Source organism: Marmota monax, unplaced genomic scaffold (assembly GCF_021218885.2).
Source record: "Marmota monax isolate L192 unplaced genomic scaffold, Marmota_monax_Labrador192_F-V1.1 WCK01_AAM20220418_F8-fsc00278, whole genome shotgun sequence".
NCBI classification, from domain to species: Eukaryota; Metazoa; Chordata; class Mammalia; order Rodentia; family Sciuridae; genus Marmota; species Marmota monax.
The window spans coordinates 1,495,010-1,522,341 of NW_026694626.1; the positions used below are offsets into that span (position 1 = coordinate 1,495,010).

The 27,332-nt window shown below is 36.5% G+C and overlaps 1 protein-coding gene across 1 annotated transcript in view; it reads left to right on the forward strand.

Moving 5' to 3' along the window:
* Positions 1–27,332, forward strand: part of Kcnh8 (potassium voltage-gated channel subfamily H member 8) — a 368,692-nt gene that overhangs the window by 291,126 nt on the left and 50,234 nt on the right. Inside the window, exons 9-11 of the mRNA XM_046422707.2 lie at positions 4,941–5,140; positions 6,012–6,261; positions 8,924–9,138. Of these exons, the coding sequence (XP_046278663.1) occupies positions 4,941–5,140; positions 6,012–6,261; positions 8,924–9,138 (665 nt within the window). The remainder of the gene's footprint in view (positions 1–4,940; positions 5,141–6,011; positions 6,262–8,923; positions 9,139–27,332) is intronic.

Sequence of the window (27,332 nt, forward strand, 5' to 3'; positions counted from 1 at the left end):
AGGAAGGCCTCAGGATGCTGTTAATAACCTGGTTACTCATCCAGGGGGTGATTCTGTACCCATGTTCACTTTGAGAAATCTCAGTGTGGTATACATTAAGTATTTGTGTAGCATTCTCTACATGTATCTTTGATACTAGTTTTACCTTATAAAATTATAACAGATGAGCTAAAAATAATACAACCATTAAGTGAGGGATGAGATGCTAAGTAATCGTGAGCTTATTTCTTTTCTTCCGTATCAGGTTGTTTTTAGAATCAACTTAACAAGGATGAGTCAAGCAACAGAAGTAAAATTATATTACCTAAAATGTAGCTATAACCACAAGTGGACCTAGGAGAAATCATTTAAAAAGAAATTTCCTTTAAGAAGTAGGAAGAGGGTGGAGAGATGGATGCGAAGCTAAACTGTTCAATATAAATTTTCTAAGCCACTTGCTTATGATGACAAAAATTTTTAAAGATAGCATCAAGCTACAAAAGGTTTACTGTAGTTTCATAAATATTTATGGTCCACTTAAATTACGCTGACTGTATTAGATGCTTGGGACACAAAATGACTAACACAGTATACTTTCCTTCAGGGAGTTCCCACTCAGAAGTGGAAATAGGAATTTAAGCAGATAACATTCTTTTTCTTCTTTTCAATTTTTCCTATACAATGCACTTTGAGAAGACTACTGAAGACAGAAGATGATTAATCTTTCATAATCCCATCACCAAAAGATACCTTCCTAGTCTTCTTATACATATATAGTCCTATTTTTCTAAAATATTTTTGCATATCTACACATATCCTTTTTGAAGCCAAACAAAAATCTATTGAGAATATTTTTCCATGTCTCTAAAAGTTTCTTTGTCATACTTAATAGTGACAGCCTATAGTCATCTCATGAGTTGGTCCCAATTGATGGAACCGTCAACTCTTCCTTGGAGTTTCGATAAAGCTTTCTAGTCCAGATGGCGCACAACTGATAATATGTACTTTTTGTTCATTTTTCTTTTTTCTATTATTCATTTTAGTTATACATAATATTGGGTTCATTTTGACCTAAATGTATAAGCATGGCATATAATTGGCCTTAATTTAGTTCTCAGTACTACATGTTAAATTTAGATGGACATTATTGTCCGGGTATGTAGCTCAATGGTGGAATGCTTGCCTAGCATGCCTGAGGCTTTGAGTTTGATCCCCTGTACTGAAAAAAATACAAATATGTAAGTAAATATAAATACAAATAAATGAACATTATTGTCATGAAGCAGTCAAGGCTTCTTTTGAACCTACCCACCTTATTCATACTATCTTGACATAATTTTATTGGGGCCCACATGAGCTATTATGTTCATAAATTCAGGCCATTCTTAAAATGTCTTACACTGCCATTTAAAATCATCATCGAGGAAATCTTTCTCACTTTTGTTTCCTCTGCCATCTGCTATCCACAACCCATATACTTGTAACAAAGAATGGAAAATTCCAAGGCAAGGAGGAAATGGGACAAAGGAGGAAGACTGTTAAGTTTTACCAAATTCTGAGTTCCGGTCTCCGGAGAAAACAGCCCATATGTAGACTTCAAAGCCACTGACAAACAGTTGGCTAAAGGAATCAGCAAGGATGTTATACCTCAGAGAGCAGCATTGCCCAAACTCCAGGGAAGGAAACGGGGAAGGGAAATGAAAGAGGAACGAGAAAGTGAAAGCCAAGCTGTCCTGTGGAGGTGCTTCTTTGTATTTGAAATCTGCTTAGTTTCTTCCTAGATCTCAATTAAGTTCCTTTCAAAGACCTGATTCTGAGATGAGATTTTACAGAATGCATTTTATGCAAAACTCCTACACACATGAGCGCGCGGGCACACACACACACACACACACACACACACCCCACAAAGAGCCTCCCACACACTCTCAGCAGGTCTAGCACTCAAGAATTATATACATCAAATTTGCTAGGAATGGAGAAGAGGGATCATTTCCAAACTGACCTGGATATAGAAGTTCTTGAGTCAAACTTTCATAGCAGATGGAATAATTTGTCTCGACAGTTACACATACTCTTTGCTAGGGTGCCATGAAAATCAGTGACAGAAAGGCCATAATAGCTTCAGAAAATGAAAAATTATGAGAGCCAAGGTTTCCTTTCTTCCTTTTTTTTTAAAAAACTCCTTAAATCAGCAGTAGTTTCCTATGCTGAAATGAGACTTTGAAATTATGGTGAGTCAGACATAGACGAGTACTTTCCAACCACGCTTATGAATGCTACAATTAATCCAGTAATTCATTTTATTGATAATGTACAATTAGGATGCTAAATGATCTGAACATATTACTTCTCTTACTTTTAGTGCTTTACACATTATAATTAAGCAAAGCAAAGTTAAAATCATACACATAATTAAGGAAACCGGTGTTAAAATAAATGAAATAAAATTGTTCTCTGAACTCAGTTTAATCTCCATGAAAAGACTATTACATACTCTTAAAAATGGTAGGGTTTCCAAACACTTAGCCCATAAGCATTTTAACAGAGCCTGCAATCGGTATTTAATTTCTTTGTCTTGAGCAGAGTCAGTTCTTTTCTTTAGTGAGTGTTTATCATAAATAGAGATCTTCTCTTCCAAATAAAATATTTAAGCATCGGAACTGTTGTGCCTGTAAAACCATACAGAAGAATGAAACTCTATTTAGAATCCACAAAGAAACATGCAGACTTAAGTTGTTAAGAGATGCACATTTTCCTTGGAATGTTTTTGACCCGTTGGGAGACATTTCAATTTTAAACACTTAGGGAAAATACATTCTTACATGAATTTGCATGTAGCAGACAGCTGCCAAATATTTCTTGAATTCCTTTCATCAAGAAGAGATTTCCACCAAGAGCCACTCTTAACTATGTAAGACATTTAAGGAAAATCTTAAACCCAAGTACATTTCCCCGAATCTTATTCCATTGAGCATGCTGAAAATTCATGATACCTTTTCAGACTTTCAGGAGGAAAAATCAATATAAATTGAACAACCATTGTTTTCCACACAAGTACTGTGTGTATATATGTATATACACACATATTTAAAGAGTATACACACATACACACACACGTTTGTGTACTCTTTATATCTTAAAAGAGCCATATGAGAAACATGTACCCATTTAACATATAAAGGAAATAAGTCCATGTAAAGAAATTATGAAACTTAACGATTTTACACAGTCAGGAAGAGGGAAAGTCAGAATTCAAATCTAGGCCCGTCTGATTCCGAAGTCCGTATTCACTTTGCCAGAATATGTTGTCTCCTGTGTATAGACCCAAAACTTAACAATATTTTAGTAACTTTTCCCAAATACTGAGTTCTTGTTATTAAAGATTAATTTTCTAGACATGGTGACAAATATTCCACAGAGAAACTATAATATACCTGGTAGAGAATTTTAACTTGGTGAAGGACTTTAATTCCAGTGTTAGATTAAAATGAAATTAGTATGTTAGTGATTGTTAATTTCTGGTATATAGAGAGGAAAAAAGAACTTGAACCGGGATGCATTGAAATATTCAGGAGGATCAATGTAATAACATATTGACACATTTGCACTAATATATTTACTTTGGTACTGAGAAAATTTTAACGTAGCTCCTTGGACATTGATATTTATACACTGGGATATTTTGATAGATCCTAATGGATAAAACTTTAGAATTTCAGTCCTTTCTTTTTTTAACCAAAAACTGCTGAAATAGATGATTAGCTATTAATTCTTTTCCAAGGCTAAAATCTGAGTATCACTTAGAATGATGTGCCCATAAATATAGCTACACCTGGCTCTCCACATTCCTTTAGTTTCAGAGGCCTAGGTAAATCCAAGCCTGCTTGGGTTATCTGCTGGCATTGCACAGGTCATTCATGTTCCATTCTGCTAATGACTGTCGAGTGCAAAGTCCTGTCTTCTCTTCTGGGCTTCACGTTCCCCATTATTCCCCAAATAGGTAATTCCTGGAAAATGATGTCCATCCTCTCATTCCACCTTTCTCCAAAAGAAATTCCTATTCTGCCCCCATCTTCCCTTGAACTCTGGACAACAAAGACCTCCCTCTCATTTCACTCTGGTGGTAGTTTTGAGAAAGTAGAGTTAAATAGTATCTGACTGGCAAACCTTGCGGGAACAGGACTCCTGCAACTATGTATTGTGCTGTTTCTTCTGCATCACCACCCATAAAATTTGTGTCTTGAATTGTCTGAAATTTTTCTGCTATTTCACTTAAAATAAAAACTTAAAATTATTTCACTTAAAATGCAAAACTGAGGTGTGGTTGAGGACTGGAGCCACACTAAGCTTCAGACTATTCGAGAAATCCCCATTCACGTTTCTAATAGCTTCCTCAGTCTTTGCAGAAATATAAATGTATCATATTCTAAAACTAATTTTTTAAATGATGGACCTCTGGGAGGTGAGACTAAAATTTCCACAAAGTCTTGTTGGTTAAAAAAAAATATTGATTTTTAAATGTATGTTATGTATTAAAAATAATTGTTAAACTATAAGTTTATAACATTGCATCAAACTATTAAAGCTAATTTGATATAAGTACTAAACTACATAAAAACTCTATATATAACTATTAAAATAATATTGCTGTGAATAGAGTTCAAAATAAAAATTTGTCATAGCCAAAATGGCAGCTAACAGATTGAGTATGTCAAAGGAGCCTATTTTGTATATTGCTGTATATTCTTACTTTTTTACTCTAATCAAATCATGGCCACTTCAGGATGCACACTGTGATAAAGTGGTTGCACCAAAATGCCTGAACCAAAATAGTTGTGTCAACATGGCCACATAAGCATGCTTCGCTTTGATCCCAAATACATAGACTGTAAATTTATGCTTCAAGGATGGGCCCTCTATCTCATTTCTCACTCCTCACATGCCATGTTGTTCTCCAGCCTTGATGCACGCCTTGGTGTTTGGGAATGTGACAGCAATCATACAGAGGATGTATTCCCGATGGTCTCTCTATCACACCAGAACTAAGGACCTGAAGGACTTCATCCGCGTTCACCACCTGCCCCAACAGCTCAAGCAGAGAATGCTCGAGTATTTTCAAACCACCTGGTCAGTCAACAACGGAATAGATTCAAATGAGGTAATGTTCACCTCTCATGTTGACATTTTGAGGCAGAAAACACATATTCTAAGGTAAAAAAGTAAGATGCTGTAATGTACGTAGCAGAAGTGACAAACACACCTAGCAACTTCTTTATCTCTTTATTTTGTTCATCACTCGTGAAACTCAATCCACTTCTTCTATCTGCTTTGGTTTATAAATTCGCAGTGCCACTTTGGACTGATCTGTATTTTATATTAATAAGCCATTTTGGTTGATCAAATGATTTATTTTTCCTTTTTTAAAGGAACCAATTCTTATGAGAGCATAATGGTGTAATGTTGGGCTATTAGATTAGTCAAGCTAAAGCAACTGTTAGAATAAAAAAAATAACAAAATCCAACATAGCTGTTATCTGTAGACTTCCAGAAATAACATAGACTACCACTGGGGAAAAAGGTATTATAAAACAGGCAACCATTTCACCAACCCACCAACCCACCAACCAAACCAATACATTAAGGAGTAATACTTTGGTTTCTCCTTTCTTGATGTGATTATGACACCAGAGAAAACACCCACAGATCCAAATTCCATTTTTTCTGCCATGAATAGGAATCTCTGGGAGAAACAAGTCACAACGATTTACATGTTAGTTATATGTTTCCCTAAACGGGGTCTTTTATTAATTTGTGCTATTTCTCCAGACTTATTATGCACTCATTATTCAGTAGCCAACCGTGAAGGGTCATGGCCACTGAAAAATCTCTCCAGGATCATACATGCATAGATTTCCTCTTCTGTACTCTGGTTAGCCAATCAGTAAGAAGAACATCTCTCTTGTATTTTAAGGTACATCAGTCAGACTTCACTTAGCCAAATTGATTTCCTCCTCCATCTTCTCTGACAGCTTCTGAAAGACTTTCCAGATGAGCTGCGTTCTGACATCACTATGCACTTGAACAAGGAAATCTTGCAGCTGTCCCTGTTTGAATGTGCCAGCCGGGGCTGCCTCAGGTCTCTGTCTCTACACATCAAGACCTCCTTCTGTGCTCCGGGGGAGTATCTGCTGCGCCAAGGGGATGCATTGCAGGCCATCTACTTTGTGTGCTCGGGCTCCATGGAGGTTCTTAAAGACAGCATGGTGCTGGCTATTCTTGGTAGGTCTGAGCTGAAAATCTGCAGTTTTACTCTGCAGCATGAATTAAGAAGACGAAACTGGGGAAAGTCTGCTAGTGAGAGTAGAAAAAACACAGGTGAATATATGGACTCAGAATTATTCTTCATATGGGTTTAATTTAGCTAAGTATTATATACACTGGTTAATTCTTATAAAACACTCCAGTAGTAAAAATATTAACCTCATTTTATGGATAAATAAATACATCTTAGTTAACTTGTCCAAATCATATAGTAATAAAATAAATTCAGTGCTTTCTGATTCCTAAAGAAATTATAAATATATATATATATATATATATATATTTTTTTAATAGACCTTTTTTTATTTATATGCGGTGCTGAGAATTGAACCCAGTGCCTCACACATGCCAGGCAAGTGTGCTGTCACTGAGCCACAGCCACAGCCCTTCCTAAAGAAATTATTGATCATGAGTTACATGCTCTCCAGCTAAAATAGCTGCTCAGTTTTAAAAGGGCATTTCCATATTTTTGTGGAGAAGCAATTCAGAGAGCACAAAAATTAAGTTTTATCTGTGCTAGAAATAAAGCAAAAAGGGATTATACTTCAAGAATAAACTCTCATTGCAGTCATTAACCTAATACTGTCAAGGTGACTATAGGCTCTTTTTAGTTCCTCACAGAACTAAAAAAGAACTAAAGAGATAAAACTAAAACTCAGAAGATAATTGTGAAAATTTTGTGCCCATGAAGTTGACTGCAAATATTAAGACATAATTAGTCTTTGTTGAAATATAAAGGGCTGCTGAAAAGGGGGTGGCACGTAGGGTTAATGTAGAAAATTTTCTTTCACAATTTTATGCAAACTTCCTTTAAAATCTACTCTCCTTTGTTTGTTCAGTTATTCTACTTATCGTGGGCCTATAAGTGAATCAGACACTGTTCTGAACCCTGATAATATAGCAGAAAAGAAAATGGCCAAAATCCTTGCCTTTGTAGAAACTAAACTCAAGCAAAGGACATGATAGAATAGACCGAGGTGGTAGCAGGGATGGTGAGTGGCAGGTGAATTCGGGATATATTTTAAACACCAACATAATAAACCAAGGCTTAGAATTTGCATTACTAAAAAGGGACTAATGCAGTACTTTCTGTTTATTCTAGTTTTCCAACAGCCTAATATTTACAAACAATCACTTGCAAAATATTTTCACACATGGGATCTCACATAAGCCTCCACAGCACTGAGAGGAAGATCACAGAGGCCTTTTCTCTATCTTTCTAAGACCAAAGCTAACCTGCATCTTGACTCTATGACCACTGCTTCCTCTTTGTGTAAACAATACTTACTAGTCTATGTAATTGTAGACCTGCTATCACTGGATTCTAGCTAGTAAACTTCAAGACAATTGCAATTTGGGAGAGAGAAGATAACTAATATTTATTGAATCTCTAATATAAGCTGGATTTTTCATGTCCATTACCCAATTTAAATTTTGCAAGCTTATTGGGTTGGTGTTATAGTCTGAATGTTAGGAGTCCTCCTAAAATTCATGTCAAGATGCCATCATTAATATTATGGTTCTAGGAGGCAGGGCCTTTGAGTGTTGTTTAGATCACAAGGACAGAGACTTCATGAATGCAATTAGTGTCCTAATTAAAAAGGCCCCAAAGAGCTGCCTTGCCCTTCTGCCATGTGAAGATACATGAGAAGGCATCATCTAAGAATCAGAAAGTGGGATCTTATTAGACACTGGTAGGCAGAGAGGTACTGCTGGGTGTGGGGTGGGGCACAGGTCACTTGTTTTTATTTATTCACTTTATATTTTGATAAAGAAAATGAGGCTTTTATACTGTCAAAAATATTAGAATTGTATGCTTTATTTTGTATATTTTATGTAACAGATTTATCATTCATAATGTTCAATAGTTATTTCTTCTTCCCAATTGTGAGAAAACCGGTGCAGAGTTCTTTCTCCCACATCACCCTCTGGTGTTGTAGAAATAACCAGAAGTGATTAAAAGAACTTGAATATGTTCAAAAGCTGAAGATCATGCTTCCATTATTGTCCAAAGTACTAGAATCAAAATAATTCACATACCTCTTGATAGTCTTACCTTAGAAGCACAGAGCCATTTTCCCACTTAGAAAAATCTGAGCCATTATTATTTCCCTGGAAACATTAGAGGGGCTGTGGACTGTGACAAAAAAGAAGGAAAGAAAAAGAAAAAGATATAGGTGTGTGTGTGTGTGTGTGTGTGTGTGTGTGTGTGTGTGAACTGATTTGTCTAAAGCCATTTGACAAATCCTGCAAGAGACCTCTTCTACAAGAAACTAAATTGCAGGTACCATCGATGACCTGCAATTCTGAACTCTCCATCCTTCAGCCATTATCCCTAGACCAGTGTCCAATACCAGAAACAGTTTTGCCCACCAGAGTCCATTGTACAACATTTGAAAATACTTTGGGTTGTCAAAATGAGAGTTCAGGGTGAGCCTCAATCTCACCCCTGCCTGAAGTAGTCTTCTCCTTTCTTCAGTGTGATCTGAGATATATGAAGCCTGTAAATCAAATGAAGTTCTCATTCCTAAGCTCAAGTTTGCTTGCTTTTCTTGACAATGATATTTCTTTCCCTACCTCCCTCCCTCCCTCCCCCTCCTCCCCCCCCTCCCATTTGTAGGGAAAGGAGACTTAATTGGAGCAAATCTATCAATTAAGGACCAAGTGATAAAAACTAATGCAGATGTGAAGGCTTTAACCTACTGTGATCTTCAGTGTATCATCCTCAAAGGCCTCTTTGAAGTGCTAGACCTTTACCCAGAATACGCTCACAAATTCGTGGAAGACATTCAGCATGACCTCACATACAACCTTCGAGAAGGGCATGAGAGTGATGTAAGTCTCATTTTTAATTAGTGCTGAGCTCTAACAACACAGGTCTTGGAAATCATTTATAACTGCAAAGGCAAATGGTTATAACCTCACTTTAAAAAGACTTTGATATAAAAATGTACTCAGTCAGTCATTGAATAATTAAACAATTAGCTAGAAGCCCAAACTGGAGTTCATTACCAGCACTCTAGGAAAATATTATTTATAGGTGACTTCTCTAAACTTAGTTTGGTTCTTGTATATTTTCATGGCATAAAACTAGAATCATTTTCAATGATGTATATCATTTATCTAGAGATGTGTAATTTCTCCAGAATTTAAAGATTTCCAGATAAAATATATGGCTCAGAGTCTGCTGTGTTTACAATTGCTCACTACACCAATTGTTTGGCATGGATTTTGCTTAAAACTAATCTTTTTTGTTAGAACAGTACCCAAAACAATCTATCTTAAAAAGACTAAATATGCATAAAAGGATTCAAGCCGAAGATTGTTAGATTGAAAGAATAATGAACATTTTATGCAATTATATATTTGCTACATGTTTCAGTTTATACTAACAGCTTTCCTGTCAAAATATGTACTATACTCCATCCTGTGATTAAGCTGATCGTGAACATGACTTCATTAGATGTGTCAGACACAAAGGATTTAATAGGAATGATTGTTGAAAGGCAAGCCAGAGCATGCAGAGCATCATGTAACAACCAGAGCCTTGTCCCAGATATTTGCAATACCCAAGTTAGGGGGTTAGAAAGCTGTGGTTTTCACTAACCTATATTGAATGGACATTTTTACTAATCATTACCATTCTGCATTATGAAAGGTATAAAGAAAATCCCAAGTTGTGTATTTTTTCATCTGTGTTGGTGATATAACATTAGATAGATGAAAGACGATATTTCATTCTGAAGTCCATAATTACCAGTTTTGCATGTGCTTCTTACTGCTGGTGATAGCAAACAGCAGAGGAGGTATCATTGGCCATCCAGGATACTTTAGCTCTCTACCTATAGAAAGAATCTTATTAGTTGCTTAAAACAAATCTTTAAGGTAAGTCTCAATCTTTTTCTATGGTAGGGAAAAAACTGAGATTCAGACTGGCCTATAATCACACAAACTGGGTGGGTGGGAGAGTTTGAGCATGGGTATCAGATTCATAACCTATACTCTTTCTGTTAAATATGGTGTCTCTTCTTGAAGCTACTTTCATGTATTTCATTCAATAGAGAGAATTTCAAAACTACATGTGTTTTTTGTGCTCTTCATGAAAGCATAAAATGACAACAATTTTTGAAGATCGAAGGTAAGTTAGGGGGTGGAAGCAATCAGTTAAGGAGGAAGAAATGAAAAAAGCCAATATTTCCTGCATTGAAAAATGGAAAATATTGGGTCCCAACCTCTATTTTCTTTCCATTTGACTGTTATATTTTAATAATCCTTATCTTTTATTATTATTGTTTATGGTATACAACATGTTTTAAAATATGTATACACTATGGAAAGGATAAATCAAGCTAATTTACATAGGCATTTCCTGACATATTTAATGTTTTATGGTGAGAACATTTAAAATATACTGTCTTAGCAATTTCCAAGTGTACAATACATCATTATTAACTAAGTTGTCCTCCCAGTTCATCTATGTTGTCACAAATAATAGAATTTCCTTCTTTTTAAAGGGCAAATGATATTCCAGTGTGAATAAATGATTGTTTTCTTTTTCAATTCATCCATTGATGAACATTTAGGTTGATTCCATATCTGGGTTATTGTGAATAATGCTACTATGATCATGAAAGTGCATATATCTCTTATAGATAATGATTTCATTTCCTTTGGATACAATAACCAGTAGTGGAATTGATGTATCATATAATAGATCTGTGTTTAATTTTTTGAGGAACCACCATCTCTTTTCCATGGTGGCTCTACTAAAGTACATTCCCACCAACAATGTGCGTAGGTTCCCTCGTTTCACACCCTTGCTAATACTTATCTTTTCTCTTTTTGAAAATGACCATTCTAAATAGGTGAGAGATGATATCTCATTGTGGTTTTATTTTGCATTTCCCTGATGATTAGAAATGTTGAATTCCTTTAGTATGTCTCGGGATATATATGCTCAGGTCCTTTGCCCATTTTTAAATCAGGCTATATGTTTTCTTCCCGTTGAGTTTTTTGAGTCTCTTATGTCCTTTTAATATTAACCCTTACCAGATGTATGGTTTACAAATATTCTATATGTTGTCTCTTCACTTTGATGATAGTTTTGCTCTGAAGAACTTATTAATTTGATGGGATCTAATTTTTCTTTTCTTGATTTTGTTTCTTATACTTTTGGAGTCACCTAAAAAAAAATCATTTCCCAGATCAAAGTCATGGAGTTATTCTCTTATTTTTCTTTTAGAGTTTTACACTTTCATGTCTTTTACCCATTTTGCGTTGATTTTTTTTATATGATGTGACATAAGGATCTAATTTCATTCTTTTTTTTTAAGAGAGAAAGAGAGAATTTTTAGTATTTATTTTTTAGTTTTCGGCGGGCACAACATCTTTGTTTGTATGTGGTGCTGAGGATCGAACCCAGGCCGCACCATGCCAGGCGAGCGTGCTACCGCTTGAACCACATCCCCAGCACCCTGATTTCATTCTTCACATGTGTTAAGGGAGCTTTATCATTGATAAGTATTTTGTCCTGTTTTCTATTTGCTAGAATATTCATCATAGTAGTTTTAAATGCTTGTGAGTGTAACTCCAATATATGAATCACCTGTGTAACTCTTTTATTCTGTTCTCTCTCACTCCCCACCATTCTTTTTCTCCTTCCCCATCCTCCTCCTCCCCTTTCCCCTTGCTCTCCCTGCCATTTGATCCTTTTTTTAAAGCAAGTATCATAATTTTGTTTAAATAGAGATGTTGCTTATGGAAAATGGTTCATGTAATTTTCCTCTAAATAGAATACAATTTTCTCTGGGCAGGCAGATCACTTTTATCTTGTCCATTGTTCATCTTAGGCGTTGTTAGCTTGGTTTCTTTTGTTTTCCTTAGTCCTGAAGTGTGGCCTGTATTCCTAGAGCAGTTTTTCTGGGGTTTCTCCTAAAACTCTAGTATGCTTACCAAAGTCCCTCCTGTTTGGCAGGGCTTAGACTCCAGTCTACTTAGCACCACTTGGCTGTTCTGCAATTCATTCAGCCTCCCAACTGCTATTTCATCTATGCCTCAAGGAGTACCACCCCCTGAGTGCTCAGGTCAGAATTGGCTAATGCCTCAAGGGGAACACAAATGCAGTTACCTCTTCTCTGGGATTGTACTCCTCAAATCCCATATGGTTTATTTCACCCGAACTTCATCCTCTTGCTCCTTAGCCAGGAAGACTGTCCCTTCCCAGTTTCCTCTACTCTCCCCAACCAATGAAATAGCAAATGCCCTCAGAAAAATGCCTAGCTAATTATGAAACACACTAGTGTTGTTTCCTCAGGCATCACAGCCATTCAAGTCTTACCTCAGTTGATTGCTCTCAATGCCTTCAAGGAATTATTTCACATATTTTGTCCAGCTTTATAATTACTTTTAACTGAAGGGTTAGTTCAATAAAATCTACTCATTATGGCTGGAACCAAAAGTATTGTGTCTTTTTACAGAGGGGGCTCCTTACAAGCTGCATTTTTAAGGGAACTGAAGCTTACTTTTGGAAAGTATTCTTTTATATTTCTGATCTGTTATTTCTCAAAATTTATGTATTTTATTCTCCAAAATCCTTGGAGATACACTACCTTCTGATGGCATAGTAAGTTTGAACCACTCTTCCTCATAACTCAATACATTTGAGGAAAGGTCTTGTGCTCTCCTTAAGCATACTTATCGTTTGAGGGGAAGTTATGTATCATATATGTTCTGATGTATACCTGTGATTATGGATTCCTGCTCTTGGCTCTATATAAATGTTATTGCTTCCTATCTCTTGAATGAGATAGGAAGCAATAACATTTATATAGCAGATCAAATGTGAAACCGAGCCCCCTCCCTTCCATGTACACAAACAAAAATTGCGGTCATGCTAGATTTTCTGGTAGACTGAAGCATTGAAGGAAAGTTGATCATGGGTGTTAGAAGAAGGAGCATTTGCATATTGGAGATGCAAGCGACATAAATGTAACTTATCTATATATCCTTATTCTTAAAGATCATGTAACCAAATCATGTCTTCAGCCAATTTACTATTGCTTTCAATTCTCTCCTCTTGTATAATCTATTCTCCCCTCTTATCCTTATTACTTCTGACATGTATTAAAATAACTCTCCCTTTGGATATTCTATGCCTAATTTTTCCCTCTAGATATCACCTATTATCCCAAATAGCTTATAGACTATCAGATGACATAGATACTTCCCAGAATATCTAGATAAAGAGAAGACTAACAGTCAACCCATTCTGGAATAAAATAAAGGCCAAAAAGCAGTTTAAGAAGTAGGCAAAATTTAGAAGGGTTGTGTATGTAGCAATAAGATTATGACTCCTAGAACTGTGATAAATTGTATGATTTTAGATTGACAGTGTATTCCATTCTCATAGGAAAACAAATGAAAATGTATAAAATATTTTGTAAGTATGTTGAAAAGGATAGTTAGGACTGTTTTGACCTCATGCTAATTATCCATTTTATGCAATCAGTGTGTTTTCTATATTCACCCTTATTTATAACTCCTGGATGGCCCCAATAATGACATCAATTAATTTAGCTATTTCTCTTTACTCAGATTATGAGAAATTTGCTTCGCTGCTTCTTATGGTGAACTCTGTAAAATTGATTTTGGCATAAACTAATATGTTGTGAAATCTAGCTTTTTAACATAAGTAACTTTAATTTTTTTGATGAACAAATTTAAGTGATTGGAAAGTGTTCAAAATATCTGCTTTTTTTAAAAAAATGGGTAATGTTTTTGCATTGAATATTAGAAATTGATATGATTATATATAAATATCTTAGGTGCTATTGTAGGTGCTGATTTGTTATTGATAGTGTTGGGGTTGTGGAACAATAAATGTCAATTTTGTTGGGAAAAAAAGATGAAAAATTCTCTAGTTTTACCTTACTGAAAGGTTTCTAAATAACAAAACTTATTAGAATTTGTAATGTGTTGATTACTTTTCTACAAATTTGTACTATTGACATTTAATCTTATAAGCATAAAAAAATAAAATCTCCTTATTTTGTTCCCCTCTTCTTTAAAAAGGGAAGGGATATTTTACCCATTGTCCTGAGATTCAGTGGCCTCCAGTGAAGGTCTCTTTACTCCTGTGTCCAGTAAATACGAGAGGTTACAACAACGTTCAGAGTCCCTGAAGCAGAGACAAGGGAGGGTAACCCACTTTCAGCAGGTTCTCTCTTGTGATATATTTGGTGGATGGCCCACAGTACTGTCTCACAGCTGCTGGAAACCTGAACATTTATTGTAGAATTTGAATCTTCCCCTCTCTCCCCATCTCAAGAACCATGTTTATGGAGTATGGTTACAAAACCGAATACTTCATAGTCCTGACCTCAAATGCAATAAATACATATATAATGATAATATAACCATAATATATAATGATAAAAGTTTCAGAGTAGTCACATGCATCAAGTTAACACAAATGTAAATAAACATAATCGAATGGCAAAGTTATGCATAAAGTTAATGAAAGAAGGGAAGAATATGTCTATAATATCTAAATCTACAGGGATCGATCAACAAATAAAAAGTAGCATCACTGTTAAAAAAATATGCAAAAGATATGAGCAAGCAGTTATAAGTGAGGAAGCCCAAAAGGTCGAAAGTCCATGAAAACATGCTCAAAGCAGAAGAAATATGAAAATTAAAATTATAACAACCACAAAATAATTTTTAAATGTTTAGTAACAAATATTAGGAAGGAAGTTAATAAAACTGGATAGGAGCCCTTAAACTAATATTGGTATATACATGTATAGTGCAGTGCACCCACTTTGCAGAGAAATTCAGCACTTCTTAGTTCCTTTAAGTATATAGATAAGCCTATAGCTTGTTAGTTCTATTGTAGATATGCATCCAAAATTTTTTCATATAAGCCCATAAATGGAGCTGTAGAGGTCCATTCAATATACCTGTATTTGTTGTGGACAGGAATTGGAAGCATCCTGGGAGTCTATCACTCAAAAAGTAGGTTCATAAAATGTAGTGCCTCCACACCATAGATTTCTATGCAGTGGTGAGTACAAGTGGGGTGGATAGACACATAGCATTATAAGTCAGTATGCAAACTGTAGTATTTATTGACAAGACAAGAAACAGAATGAGATAGGAAGCAATAACATTTATATAAATTTAAATGAACTCAAATAAGTCAGGGTGCATTTTAGAAGTTAACTATAAATTGAACTGCCAAGGGAAGAGAATAATTTAAACAATCTTGAAGAAGAACAAAGTTGGAGGATTATGCTACCAGATATCAAGATATCTTAACCTTACAGTAACTAAGCCAATGGGGTATTCATACAAGGGTATACAATCAGTGGAACAGGCTCTACAAACAGGTTTACTCTTTATGGCCCTTTATTTATCACAAGTTATAACTACAAGGAAAAGTATAATCTAGACTATCCATAAGTGGTGTTGGATCAATTTAAAATCCATATGGAAGAAAATAAATCTTGACTTTTACCTCAACCACATTGCAACTCAATTCTAGATGAATCATAGACCTAAATATAAGAGAAGAAACAACATTTCTCAAAGAAAACACTGAAGAATATCATTATGACCTTGTAGTAAGCTAAGGGTTCTTGAAGAACATATGACAGCAATAACAATAAATGATTGATAAATGTGTTAAATTAAGAACTTAAAAGATACCATTCACAGAATCAAAAGTCAAGCAACAGAGTTGGAAAAATATTTGAATTTACATATGTCTAAAAAAGACAGGGTATCCAGAATGTATTCAGGACTCCTAAAAATAAGTAAGAAAAAGATAAGATAACCCAATTTTTTAATTGGACAAAACACTTGAACAAGCAGTTCACACCAAAATATTTCCAGATGGCCAATAAATTTTGATCCTTTCTTCCTTATGAATCTCCTTCTTCCCCAGTCTTTTATCTAAGTTAGTAAATGGCACCATCATCCACCCCATTTCTGGTTTCCTTGTGATAAGAATGAAAAAGAATCATTATATCAAGATTGATCATATTGGCTAAGTGATAGGAACTGGCAAAAAATAGTAGCCAGGATGCTGGAGTGATGAAAAGGAAATGTAAATAGATAGTTCAGAGAAGTCTGAAGGCTTTACCCAGATTTTCTTGTATTTTTGCTCTTGCTTTTTTTATAATCCAGTAAGGCTAAAGAAAATAAATTATATTTGTTAATTTACTTTATTCAAAATTGACATACCAGCCACTGATCTGGGCTTGTAAAATGGGAAGATAAATGAAATGCTGACTCTGCTCTCCGAGGTCCAGGCAAGTGCAGAAGATGGCTAGGTAAAGAGATGTTTCAGAGCAGGCGCTGGGTCTCTGATAACACAAATTGTTCCTGGAGGACTCTCCTGCTAAGACTAGGAACCGGTAAGATCAGGAATGGGTTGACAGAGAAGTAATAGCAGAAAAGAGATATAAGATCCTGTTAGGGAGAAATCGTGGGCAACCGGGAGCGACAGAAGAAGCATGCTTGAAGCAGTCAGTGACAAGGTGTTTTGAAGCATGAGGCTGAAGTGACAAACTAGAGATAAGTCTTGAAAGAGCTGTGTGTCACATATGCAGTTCGAACTTAATGGGATTTATTCTGAAAGCAATGGGAAGTTACTAAAGGATTCTTTCTCCTTTCTCAAAACCCTTTAGCAACTTCCTATCACTTTGAGAAAACAAAACAAAACAATACACACACAAAATCTATATAAATACACATATATGGACTTTTTTTCACTCAGTCTGTGTTTAGGAAGAATAACGCCAACAGTAAACAGACCAAGTAAAGGTAAGAAGTAATGAGTTTTTTCACTGAATTTACAGCAATAGTGATAAAAAAAAACATAAGGAATTGTAATATATTAAGAAAGTAAAATTAACGGACTTGATAATGAATTTAATCTGAAAACGAGGGAGAGTACACGCCTACACAAAGTGAAATGAGATTGAGTGTGTGACGCAATAGTGATCATAAAGAGAAAAGGGAAGGAATAAAGCAAGTTTGTAGGGGGAGAGGGTGAATTCCATTTTGAACTTATTAAGTTTTAAGTCCATGAGCTGTTTGAGAGGAAGTTCTGCTCTCTGCATCTGACTATGCACATCAGAAGCCCCAAGAGGGAGATGTCAACAAAAAATGTGAATTCAGGAGTCGTGTGTTACTCCTTTAATCTTGAAAATAAATAGTTACATAGCATGTGTATGTATCCCAAACATGCTGTTTGGGTTTATGTGTTTCCTATGATTTCAGATATCACATGTAGTTTGATGATGCTCCCTCTATGGAAATCACCATATGCTTCTAAGGTTAATGCATGTTGTGGTGTATGGTTGTCACTGCTCACTTTCATTGCTACCTAATATTCTATTGTTTGTGTAAATATACAACAACTTAGTTACTCGTTTACCTGGTCAAAATTTAAATTGTATATATTTTTGTCTTTGCCCACATTTAATGGGCTTAGATTTCATGTACTGATATAAGTGATTTGTCTATATTCTTGATAATCATTCATCAGTTTTACATATTGAACATATCTTCTCTGAGCTGCAGTTTGCCTGTTCTTCTTGTTTACTGTGTCGTGATAAACAGATGATTTAATTTTAATGAGTTAATTTTGTAAATATTTTCCTTTAAAGCTTTCTTTATGTCTTATTTAAGAAGTGATTCCAGCCAGGTGTGTAATCTCAGAGGCTCAGGAGGCTGAGTCAGGAGGATTGCGAGTTCAAAGCCAACCCCACCAATTTAGCAAGGCCCTAAGCAATTCAGTGAGATCTGTTTCTAAATAAAATATTTAAAAGGGCTGGGGATAATGGCTCATTGGTTAAGCACCTGGGTTCAATTCCTGGTACCAAAAAGAGGAAAGAAGAAATGGAGGAAGGGAGGGAGCGAGGGAGGGAGGGAAGGAGGGAGGGAGGGAGGGAGGGAGAGCAAGAAATTCCATAGCTTAAAGCCTTAAAAATGTTTGTACTTATTTCCTTCAAAATGTGTTAGAGTTTTGCCTTTCACCTTTGAATCTTTATCCATCTGCAATTATTTTGGGTCAACGGTATGAGGTAAAGAATCTTTGTTTCTTCCTCATGTAGTTAACTAATTTTCCCAGCACCATTGACTAAATGATGCACCATTTTCCCCACTACTCTCCAGTGCTACCTCTGTTATATACTGAAAGCTCACAAGTGTACATGTTTCTTGGATCTCTGTTTTGTCTCCTGTGGTTTGTGTCCAGTTTTGCACAAGCACACTTCATCTATTAGTTTAGATTTAGAACAGGTCTTACTTTCTAGGAACATAATGAGCTCCACCTAAAAGGGCACTTGATACTTGTTTGATAGTTCTTTGAAGCTATTATTCTGAATCCATTGATGATGTTGAGAAATCTTTTTATTAGTCTAATTGTTGTTCCTTTACGAGTGACCAGTCATCTTTTTTGTCTGCTCATAAAATCTTTTCTTTGGTGTTCCTCAATTTCACATAATGTGCCTAGGCGCTCCCTTTCTCTCTCACTCTGCTTTCTTTAGTGACTGGCGTGTCTGGTGTTACTTTGCCGGAGCACCATATATATCATGAGCCCCTTTGTGCACCTGGTAAAATCTGTGGACTTCTCTCCTGATGACATACCATATACCATAGATCGCAGCACACCTTCAGGGGGCTCACTGACCTTATCATATACAGATGACAGGAAACTTAGATGAAGAACATACACATTAAAACAATTCTAATAGAACTGTAATTACTTTCCTATTTCTTTTTACAGATTCATGTACAAGTAGATATGTGTGTGTGCTCACATACACACACAGGCACATACACACAGGCACACACAGATAAATACGTTATCCAGAGACCTGCAAAGGATACAGAGGATAAGCATCATTAACACTGACCATTTCTGATTACTCACTCTATAATAGATGCTTTTTAGACATTATCTTGTGAAATCTTTACAAGAGTCCTGAGACTTGGATACCAACTGTACTGTATGCGCTTACCCTCTGTCAGGAGTAATTCAGCATCTAATGGAAGCATCAGCTTGCCCTCTGTAGCCCATGGCAAGGGATATGGACATGTATAGTGTGTGTGTGTGTGTGTGTGTGTGTGTGAGAGAGAGAGAGAGAGAGAGAGAGAGAGAGAGAGAGAGAGAGATGGTAGGTGCTGAAACATATCTAGATGACCACAATAAATGAGAATAAATTTAATGATTCCCTCTACCTCTGTTTTAAACATTTAACATCCTCTCTCCTCAAGACTATTGGAATGATCTTTGAAAAATATAAATTGGATCATGTCGTTCTGTTGCTTAAAATATTTCAATGAGCCAGGCATGGTGGCCCATACCTATAATCCCAGTAGCTCTAGAGGCTGAGGCAGGAGGATTGCAAGATCAAAGCCAGCTTCAGCAATTTAGTAAAGCCCTAAGCCACTTAGGGAGACCCTGTCTCAAAATAAAATATAAAAAAAGGGCTGGGTATGTGACTTAGTGGTTAAACACCCTGGGTATATCTATATCAGTAGGTTGGTAGGTAGGTAGGTAGATAGATAGATAGATAGATAGATATGTTTTTTAATGACTTTCCATGAGCTGATAATAAATCCAGACTTCTTACCATAACTTTTTTTTTTTTTTGCTGGGGGGCAGGGGGTATCAGGGATTGAATTCAGGGACACTCGACCACTGAGCCACATACCCAGCTCTAATTCTTTGCATTTTATAATTTGGAGACAGGGTTTCACTGCGTTGCTTAGTGCCCTCGCTTTTTGCTGAGGCTGGCTTTAAACTTGTGATCCTCTTGTCTCAGCCTCCCGAACCGCTGGGATTAGAGGTTTTACCATACTTTTAAAGTTCTATGCCTTCTTACCTTGCCTGCTTTTCAAAACCATCTGATGAGAAAACAAAACAAAACCGTCTGATGCCCTCTTGTATCTGTGTACTCTCCAACAAACTGGCTGCTTTCCCTGCTCATGTGTGGCAGGTTGCCGCCTGCCTCTGAGGCCTCAGGACTTCTGCATTTGCATTTCCTCCAGTCATGCTGCTTCTCAGGCCTTACCTGGCCACTTGCTCTGGAGTTGGACCCTTCCAGTTATCCTCCACCACATCACCTTTTTTGCCTTCTTCATGGCATTTAGCAGGATCTGAAATTATTTTAATTTGCATATTTTCTTGCTCCCAGTCAGCTTCTCCTAACAGAACATTCTATTTTATGAAATCTTTGTTTTATTCTACCCGATTATCCCAGTACCTAGTTCAGAGTCTAGTGTAGAATCAATAATTAACATATGTTTAATTGAATGAAAGTCAAAAAGTTTACTTTGGAACCTGGAAACTATGTGAAATTTTAAGAAATGAGGAAAGTCCTGAAGACCGCAGCCTGTATGACCAGTAAATAGAATCTAAAGTGAAAAGCTAAGAGAATTTAGAATTATATCCCTCAGATGTAACGAAGTCAAAGAGAGTGTCAATCAATAAGTAGCATTTGAAAGAACAAAAATTGAAAAAACAGCTAAATTGAATAACAGCTATTTTTCTCTTCCGTTAGGTTTAGGACAAGAGGTTTTCAAAAGCCATATGAGCAATTTAAGCTGAATAGTAGAAAAAAAATAGCTTGCAATATAGGTAATAGAATTCCCCCAGGTTGTTTGGTATAGTCAGTGGTTAGATGGTTAAGATGAAGATCTGCCTTCAAACCCGACATACCCATTTTCTGTACAAATAGATGAACTTTTACAACAAAAATACCCCCAGAAAGTAAAGAAGCAGTACGATTAACCATTGAATTATTTTCAACTTAATCACCTCACTTTTATTACCTAGAGCACAAGGCTACAAATTTGGGTGGGAAGGGGGAGTGGAGGTGAATTTAAATGTGGAAAATTCCAGGGTCTAGTAAATCAGTATATGTATGGTTATAAGATACCCCATCAGAGTATGGGGTATAGATCTGTTGCCCTTAATGGTAAACTGACATTACATGTCTGTAATGTACATGTAATGGAATCTAATGAAGTATTTCTCATGTTCCTTAATCAGCATTAGCCTGAGTGGTATCTGAATGTATGTTTCTGCCTACATCTGGACCCCATGTCTTTAATACAAAAAGGTAAATCTTAAGTTTAATGTTTAAGTTTAATAAAAGGAATTCCTATCTCAAATGCAAATTTCATTGGAAAAAGCATCTAGATCCCATGAACTACTGAGCCTACTTGGACTGCTCTGCTCGGCCCTGGGCAATTTCTGTAAGTAAGCTGGACTGCATCTATGAGATTAAGCTCTGCGCTCACTCCCTCAGCTACAGACAAGACTGATGAGATCTTCCAAGTAAAATCTTTGATTTGCCAATACCTCTTGCAGCCTTTCTGACCATATTACAGTTTGATTCAAGAACATACTGAAGGGGAGCTTTCGCAAAGAAAAGACTGGGTTTAAATTTAGTCCCTATTTCAATCTGAAATGAAATCGGTCTGCTGGGAAGCAATTTTCTCAAAGATGATTTGCCAAATAGTAATAATTTTAAAAATCATATCTGACAGCCTGGATTCTTAGCTCTACAAGAGTAGCCTTTGTGTAGGTGTGCTTCTGCTAGCACAGTCTTGTGTAATAAGAGAACATAATTATACTGCACCTTTCTGAATAATTGTTCTTGGAAAAATTGCATATCAAAGGGCTCACTTGTCATTTCATCGTGTCAGATTTCCTTGTCATCTTGGGCCCAACAAGTGTTTTGTCTGTCAGTGGTCCCTTCTAAAATACTCTCCTTTAGGAAGCAAATATATATAAACAATTTTACCTACTTCATACTTTTATGGTGCTAAAGACAGTGTTGGATAGGAAAGCTCAGTGGGCAATGGCCTGGAAATTTTTCTTGGATCTCTGTATTTTTATGTTCTGAACCTTTTCTCCCACTAGCGGATTCTGAAGTGATTGTGGCAAACATAGTACCTGGATGGAAGAGATCATGTTTCACTTAGCATCTCCTACTGCTATATTTACGTTCCTAATGGTCAGTAAACGCAGACACCATTAGACACCCTGCACTCATTGACATCCTCCTACCTCTCTTCTCTCACTCTCTCTTTGCCGCAGTCCGGCTGCTGCAGCAAAATAACCGGGGGGTGACGAACAACTTGTGCACGTTGATACAGCAGGAGTAGGAGCCGTTTATTGCAGGACAGGAGCAGTATTTATACATTCCACAGAGCTTATCTAATTAGCATAAACTAGATACATCAGTCAACCAATCAGGAATCTCCACACTTAATGGCTTGCTTTTGTTACTTCTCAAACCACTCCCTCTGGCATTTTGCCAGGCACCATCCAGACTTGTTTACGAACTCTAACATTCCCCTGGCAAAATGCCAGGTGTTATTTTGACTTGTTTACAGACTCTAACATCTCTTTAAAAAAAAAAGAATGAGGATATTGATGGTAGGCAATAGAAATCCAACTCAATACAGCATTGAGATGTGGGTGGGAAGGTGGATTTTAAGAATTCCAAGTATCTAATGGTATCAAATAACACACACCCACATACAACTACCATGGACCTCAGGAACTAAATCAGGTTCTCAAACTTTCTTTTTCTCTGCATATCTTCTCCATTCTTCTCTCCACTAGTAGACTCATCATCTTTCTTTCTTTATCCAAATGGCACAAAATGTCCACAGGCAGCCACTCTTCAATTTAGATGGACAGCAGATTAAACTGGACTCTTCATTGATTTTAAATTACTGTAGAAAAACTTCAAGAAGTTGAGCCTAAGTTTCCACCCAGGTTTCATTAATTATTGTGTGTGTGTGTGTGCATGTGTAGAGGGCGTCTAAGATGGAGGGAGATCACACTGTCCTAGCTTGGTGGTTTCCATAGCAACCTGTGGGCTGAAGAGTTGAGAGTCAGGATCCAGAAAAGGGATGAGTGGGCAGAGGTGGTTGCCGGACAACAGAAGCAAAGCTAATGATTGCATGAATTGTGGACCTCCTCAGTGTAATCCCATCACAGTAGGTTCTCATACAATCTTTTCTCAGCAACATTTTCATAAAACCCCAATCCCATTTAAACATGTATTAAAAATAAAAGCATATAAAATAGAGAACACAGAAAAAGCTTTAAAACATCCTGTAATGACTCATATTTCATCACCCCAGGATTGTCTCCAGTGCAGCCTCTTATCTGTTGAAGAAAATGACACTATACCTGCAAAGAGACCAGCCACATTTGGGTGGCACCTGAGTATTCCAATTTATGTTTGCAATTTAAACAGTGAGTCCTTAGATTTTTAAACTCTTGAGGGAATGAGGAGGCGAGTCAGGCTGGGAAAGACAGAGTTTAAAAGGGCCACCTGCCATCCCATAAACAAGATTAAAGAAAAAAAAGTCTTTCTTTCCTTCCCTGGTTGTTTCCATCCAGCAGGGAACAGCAGATGTTCAGCCTGAAATAAGAAGTGTCAAATTTGCATATGCAGACACATGCCCACAAACAGGCCTGGCTCCACTTATCTGTACTCCTGAGCATGAAAAACTACCTACTGCTTCATCTGCCAGGAATCCTCAGACCTGCCCCGTGTGACTCAGAGTGTGAGAGAGAGGGTTCTTCATTCCACATTACATTCTGGATAGTGGTCTAGCTCTAGAAATGCAGTGTGTGCCCTCTCTGGATTTCTGTAGGCTGGGGTAATAGAGCTTCACCTCATGGCAAAGGCTCTGTGAAAAGATGACATTTGAAAAGGTCGGGCGAACGTCGGAGGAAAAGACCACGAAGAGACTGTCTCATGCAACAGCAAAGGATTTATTGGGGGTCCAGCATGCTGGGGCTCAGAGCTCACTTCAGAGGAGAAAAGAACAAAGAGCCCCGAGAACAACTTAAGCAGAGTTTATATACATTCTTTGGAGAGGGCAGGGACTTTACATACATCATAGCATCCCTTAGCAAATCATCACATACCGTGGGAAAATCAAATAACAACTCTAAAACATGATTAGCACATTCACTGGCGGGAACAGGTCGGGTGGGGGTGATTGGTCAGTACTAAGATGGGTATATATTTAAACTGATTGGTGTAAGCCCTGAGGTGTATACGTGCTGGACTGCACGGTTTCTTTCTGGGAGGGTGGGTTGTTTTTACAGAACAACCAGATAGTCAGGGGAGATTTCGACACACATCTAATGGGCAGTTCCAGGAATTGTTTTACTGCCACATGAATTTCAGGTTCCGAATGCAACTTAAAAACTTTTCAGGACAAACCTTATCCTTTACATTTCAATTTCTTTGTCCTTTCACATTGATCCTGCTGAGATAAAGTAGCTCCTCTGAGCCAGGCCACATGCTACGCAGTTTATAAGCTTTAGCTTACTTTATTCTTACAATAACTTTGGAAATAATTTGCATACATTTATGTTCCAGATACAAAGATTAGTCAAGGATGGGAGAAGTTAAAAACTGGTCCAGAGTCCTTCAGCCAATAAACAGGGAAAGTTAGGAACCGGAATTTCAGTTCCAAGCTACCTGACTCCAAAACCCAATTGAAACTTAGGGTAGATTTAATCCATTAATACAAAGTTACAAGTTCTTGTTCAATTTCTTAATCATATGAGCACAGTATGCCAGCTCTATAGTAGGCTAATGGAGTGGTCTTAGGAAGCATTTTCACAGAAAAAGAAGTATCACAAGCCAAATACATGCATAAACGAACCACAGCACTCTGATAATTCATCAAGCTGTATGCTTTTGATTTGTGTGCTTTTTTTTCTGTATGCTATACTTCAATAAGAAAGATTTTTTTAAATGAATTATAAAAATTTAACCTAGTTACAAGAACTCAGTTGTAGACATATAGGTTCTTTGAGAGCAATGACTATATTTTATTCATCTTTGCAATTCTGTTCCTAGTGGAGTTACTGATACAAAATACTATGTACTCTATGAACAACTTACTGGAAATTAAGTTTCCATGTCTGCAGAATTATAGAGTGTTAGAACTGGAAGTGGTCTTAGAAACTATACAACAAAATGGGTTTTCTTTTGATCATAGGTGGCATAAGCCCAACTCAAACTGACTTAAAGGGGAAAATAAAATGTATTCACTGACAAAATTGGAAAATCCAGTCATTGGTTAGGTGTATCACCTATGTGGGTTATGTACTGTCAACTAGGACTTTCTTGTTTGGACTATCTCTCCCATGGACCACACTAAGCCTGTGTTTCCAATAAGACTCATCAAAAGATCAAAGTGAATTTCATGCGGTTTTATTTTCTCTTGTCAACTGAACATTTATTAGCATATCTGCTGACAATAGAGAGGAAAGGATGGCAATATTCATTAAGTATGTATTATGAGCAAGGTACTTTATTTACATTACCTCATTTAATTTAATTTTTAATCCTTGCATCATCCCTGGGAGTTTGGATTATGTTTTCATTTGACAGATAAGGGAACTGGGTGTCTAAGTGAGGCACAGCTGAAATCATGGAAACAGCACAAGGATCAAGCAGTCTATAACCAAGTTGAACTGTGATCTTCTGAATGCAAGCCTCATGCATTTGTCCACCAACCAATCTGCCACAAACCAGAGAGCAAGGGACTGGTCCCCTTCAGGCATGCTTAAAGAAAACAGAGTTTATACCGATTTTCCAGAATGACATTCATTCTAATTTTTTTAACCTTAATTCTATTATTTGTGATATCTCATCAAAAAGCCAATAGAACTAAATATTTCAGGAAACATCTCTCATTTTAAAAAAGAACAAGCAAGTCACTAAAATTGCTACACTTTGACAATTTGACTTATTCTCTCCCCTAATATTTATGTTATTTGCTCATAAATCCATTCATCTATTAAATAACTCTGTGACCATGAACCAGCTCTGGGAGAATCTCTTCCCATTCAAGTATGTGCTTTTAAGTCTGCTATATACATCACTGTTCTTCATCCTTCCCTTGCTCCATTTTTAAAAATTAGTGAAATCCTCACACAACCATCATTTCATTTCAAATGTACAAAATAGTATTTCAATTTCTTTTTAGCCTCAGCTTCATCATTATGAAAGTTTAAGTTTTTTATTAATAGAAATAAATAAAAAGTTTTTGGACTATAAGCATATTATATTTGCCAAAAAAAAAATAACACATTCTCAGTACTTCCTGTATACATCCACATACACAAACTCACACACACACACACACACACACACACACACACAATTTATGCAGAGGGGTGGAGAGCATAAAGGAACAAAACAATGTTTTTAATTTAGAATTTTGTTCCTATTTCTCAGTCAACTTGCATATATATCACATCTCCAAATATTAGGACATTTTTAAAAGTATGATTCCATTCTACTTTTTGTTTAAGAATTTGTTCTCCTTGGACTTGTTAGAATAATCCGGAATGCTTTATTGCAGTAATTATTTCACTGTTTGGGACTATGCACAGCTAATAATGTGTCACAGGTCATCCTAGGTTGTGTGGGATGCTTCTTCAGTTAACCCTCTAATCCCAAACCCAGACTCAATGATTAAAGCTGTTGTAAATGACAGCAGCTAAGTTGGTGGGAACTAAATTAAAATTAAAAAACAAGTTACAAAATCCCAGGATAACCATCTTTAATAGTGCATTTCCCATGAAATTCCCCCAAAAGGGTATAGACAGCCGAGAGGATGACATATGGTGGAGACAGTCTGCTTACAGTGTAGCACAGACTGTGCTCAGCAGGCAGATCTTGAGGCCTCCAGTTTGATCAGATCTATTTACTTACCATAGAAATCCAGCATTCTGGGACACCAAAAGAGCGGCAGCTTTGAGTGGAAGAAACAGCAGCCAAATAGTCAGAAGTATGAAGCAAACTAGATGCCAAGTTAGGGAAGAAAGCTGAAGTACCTCGAAATTGTGAATCAGAAGGCCACATGTGGTGGTGACAACTCTATAAGGGTGGAGGGACTAGGAAGATGCATTTCTGTCAAATGCATTAGGATTTAAAAGATTTGGGTTCCATGTCATT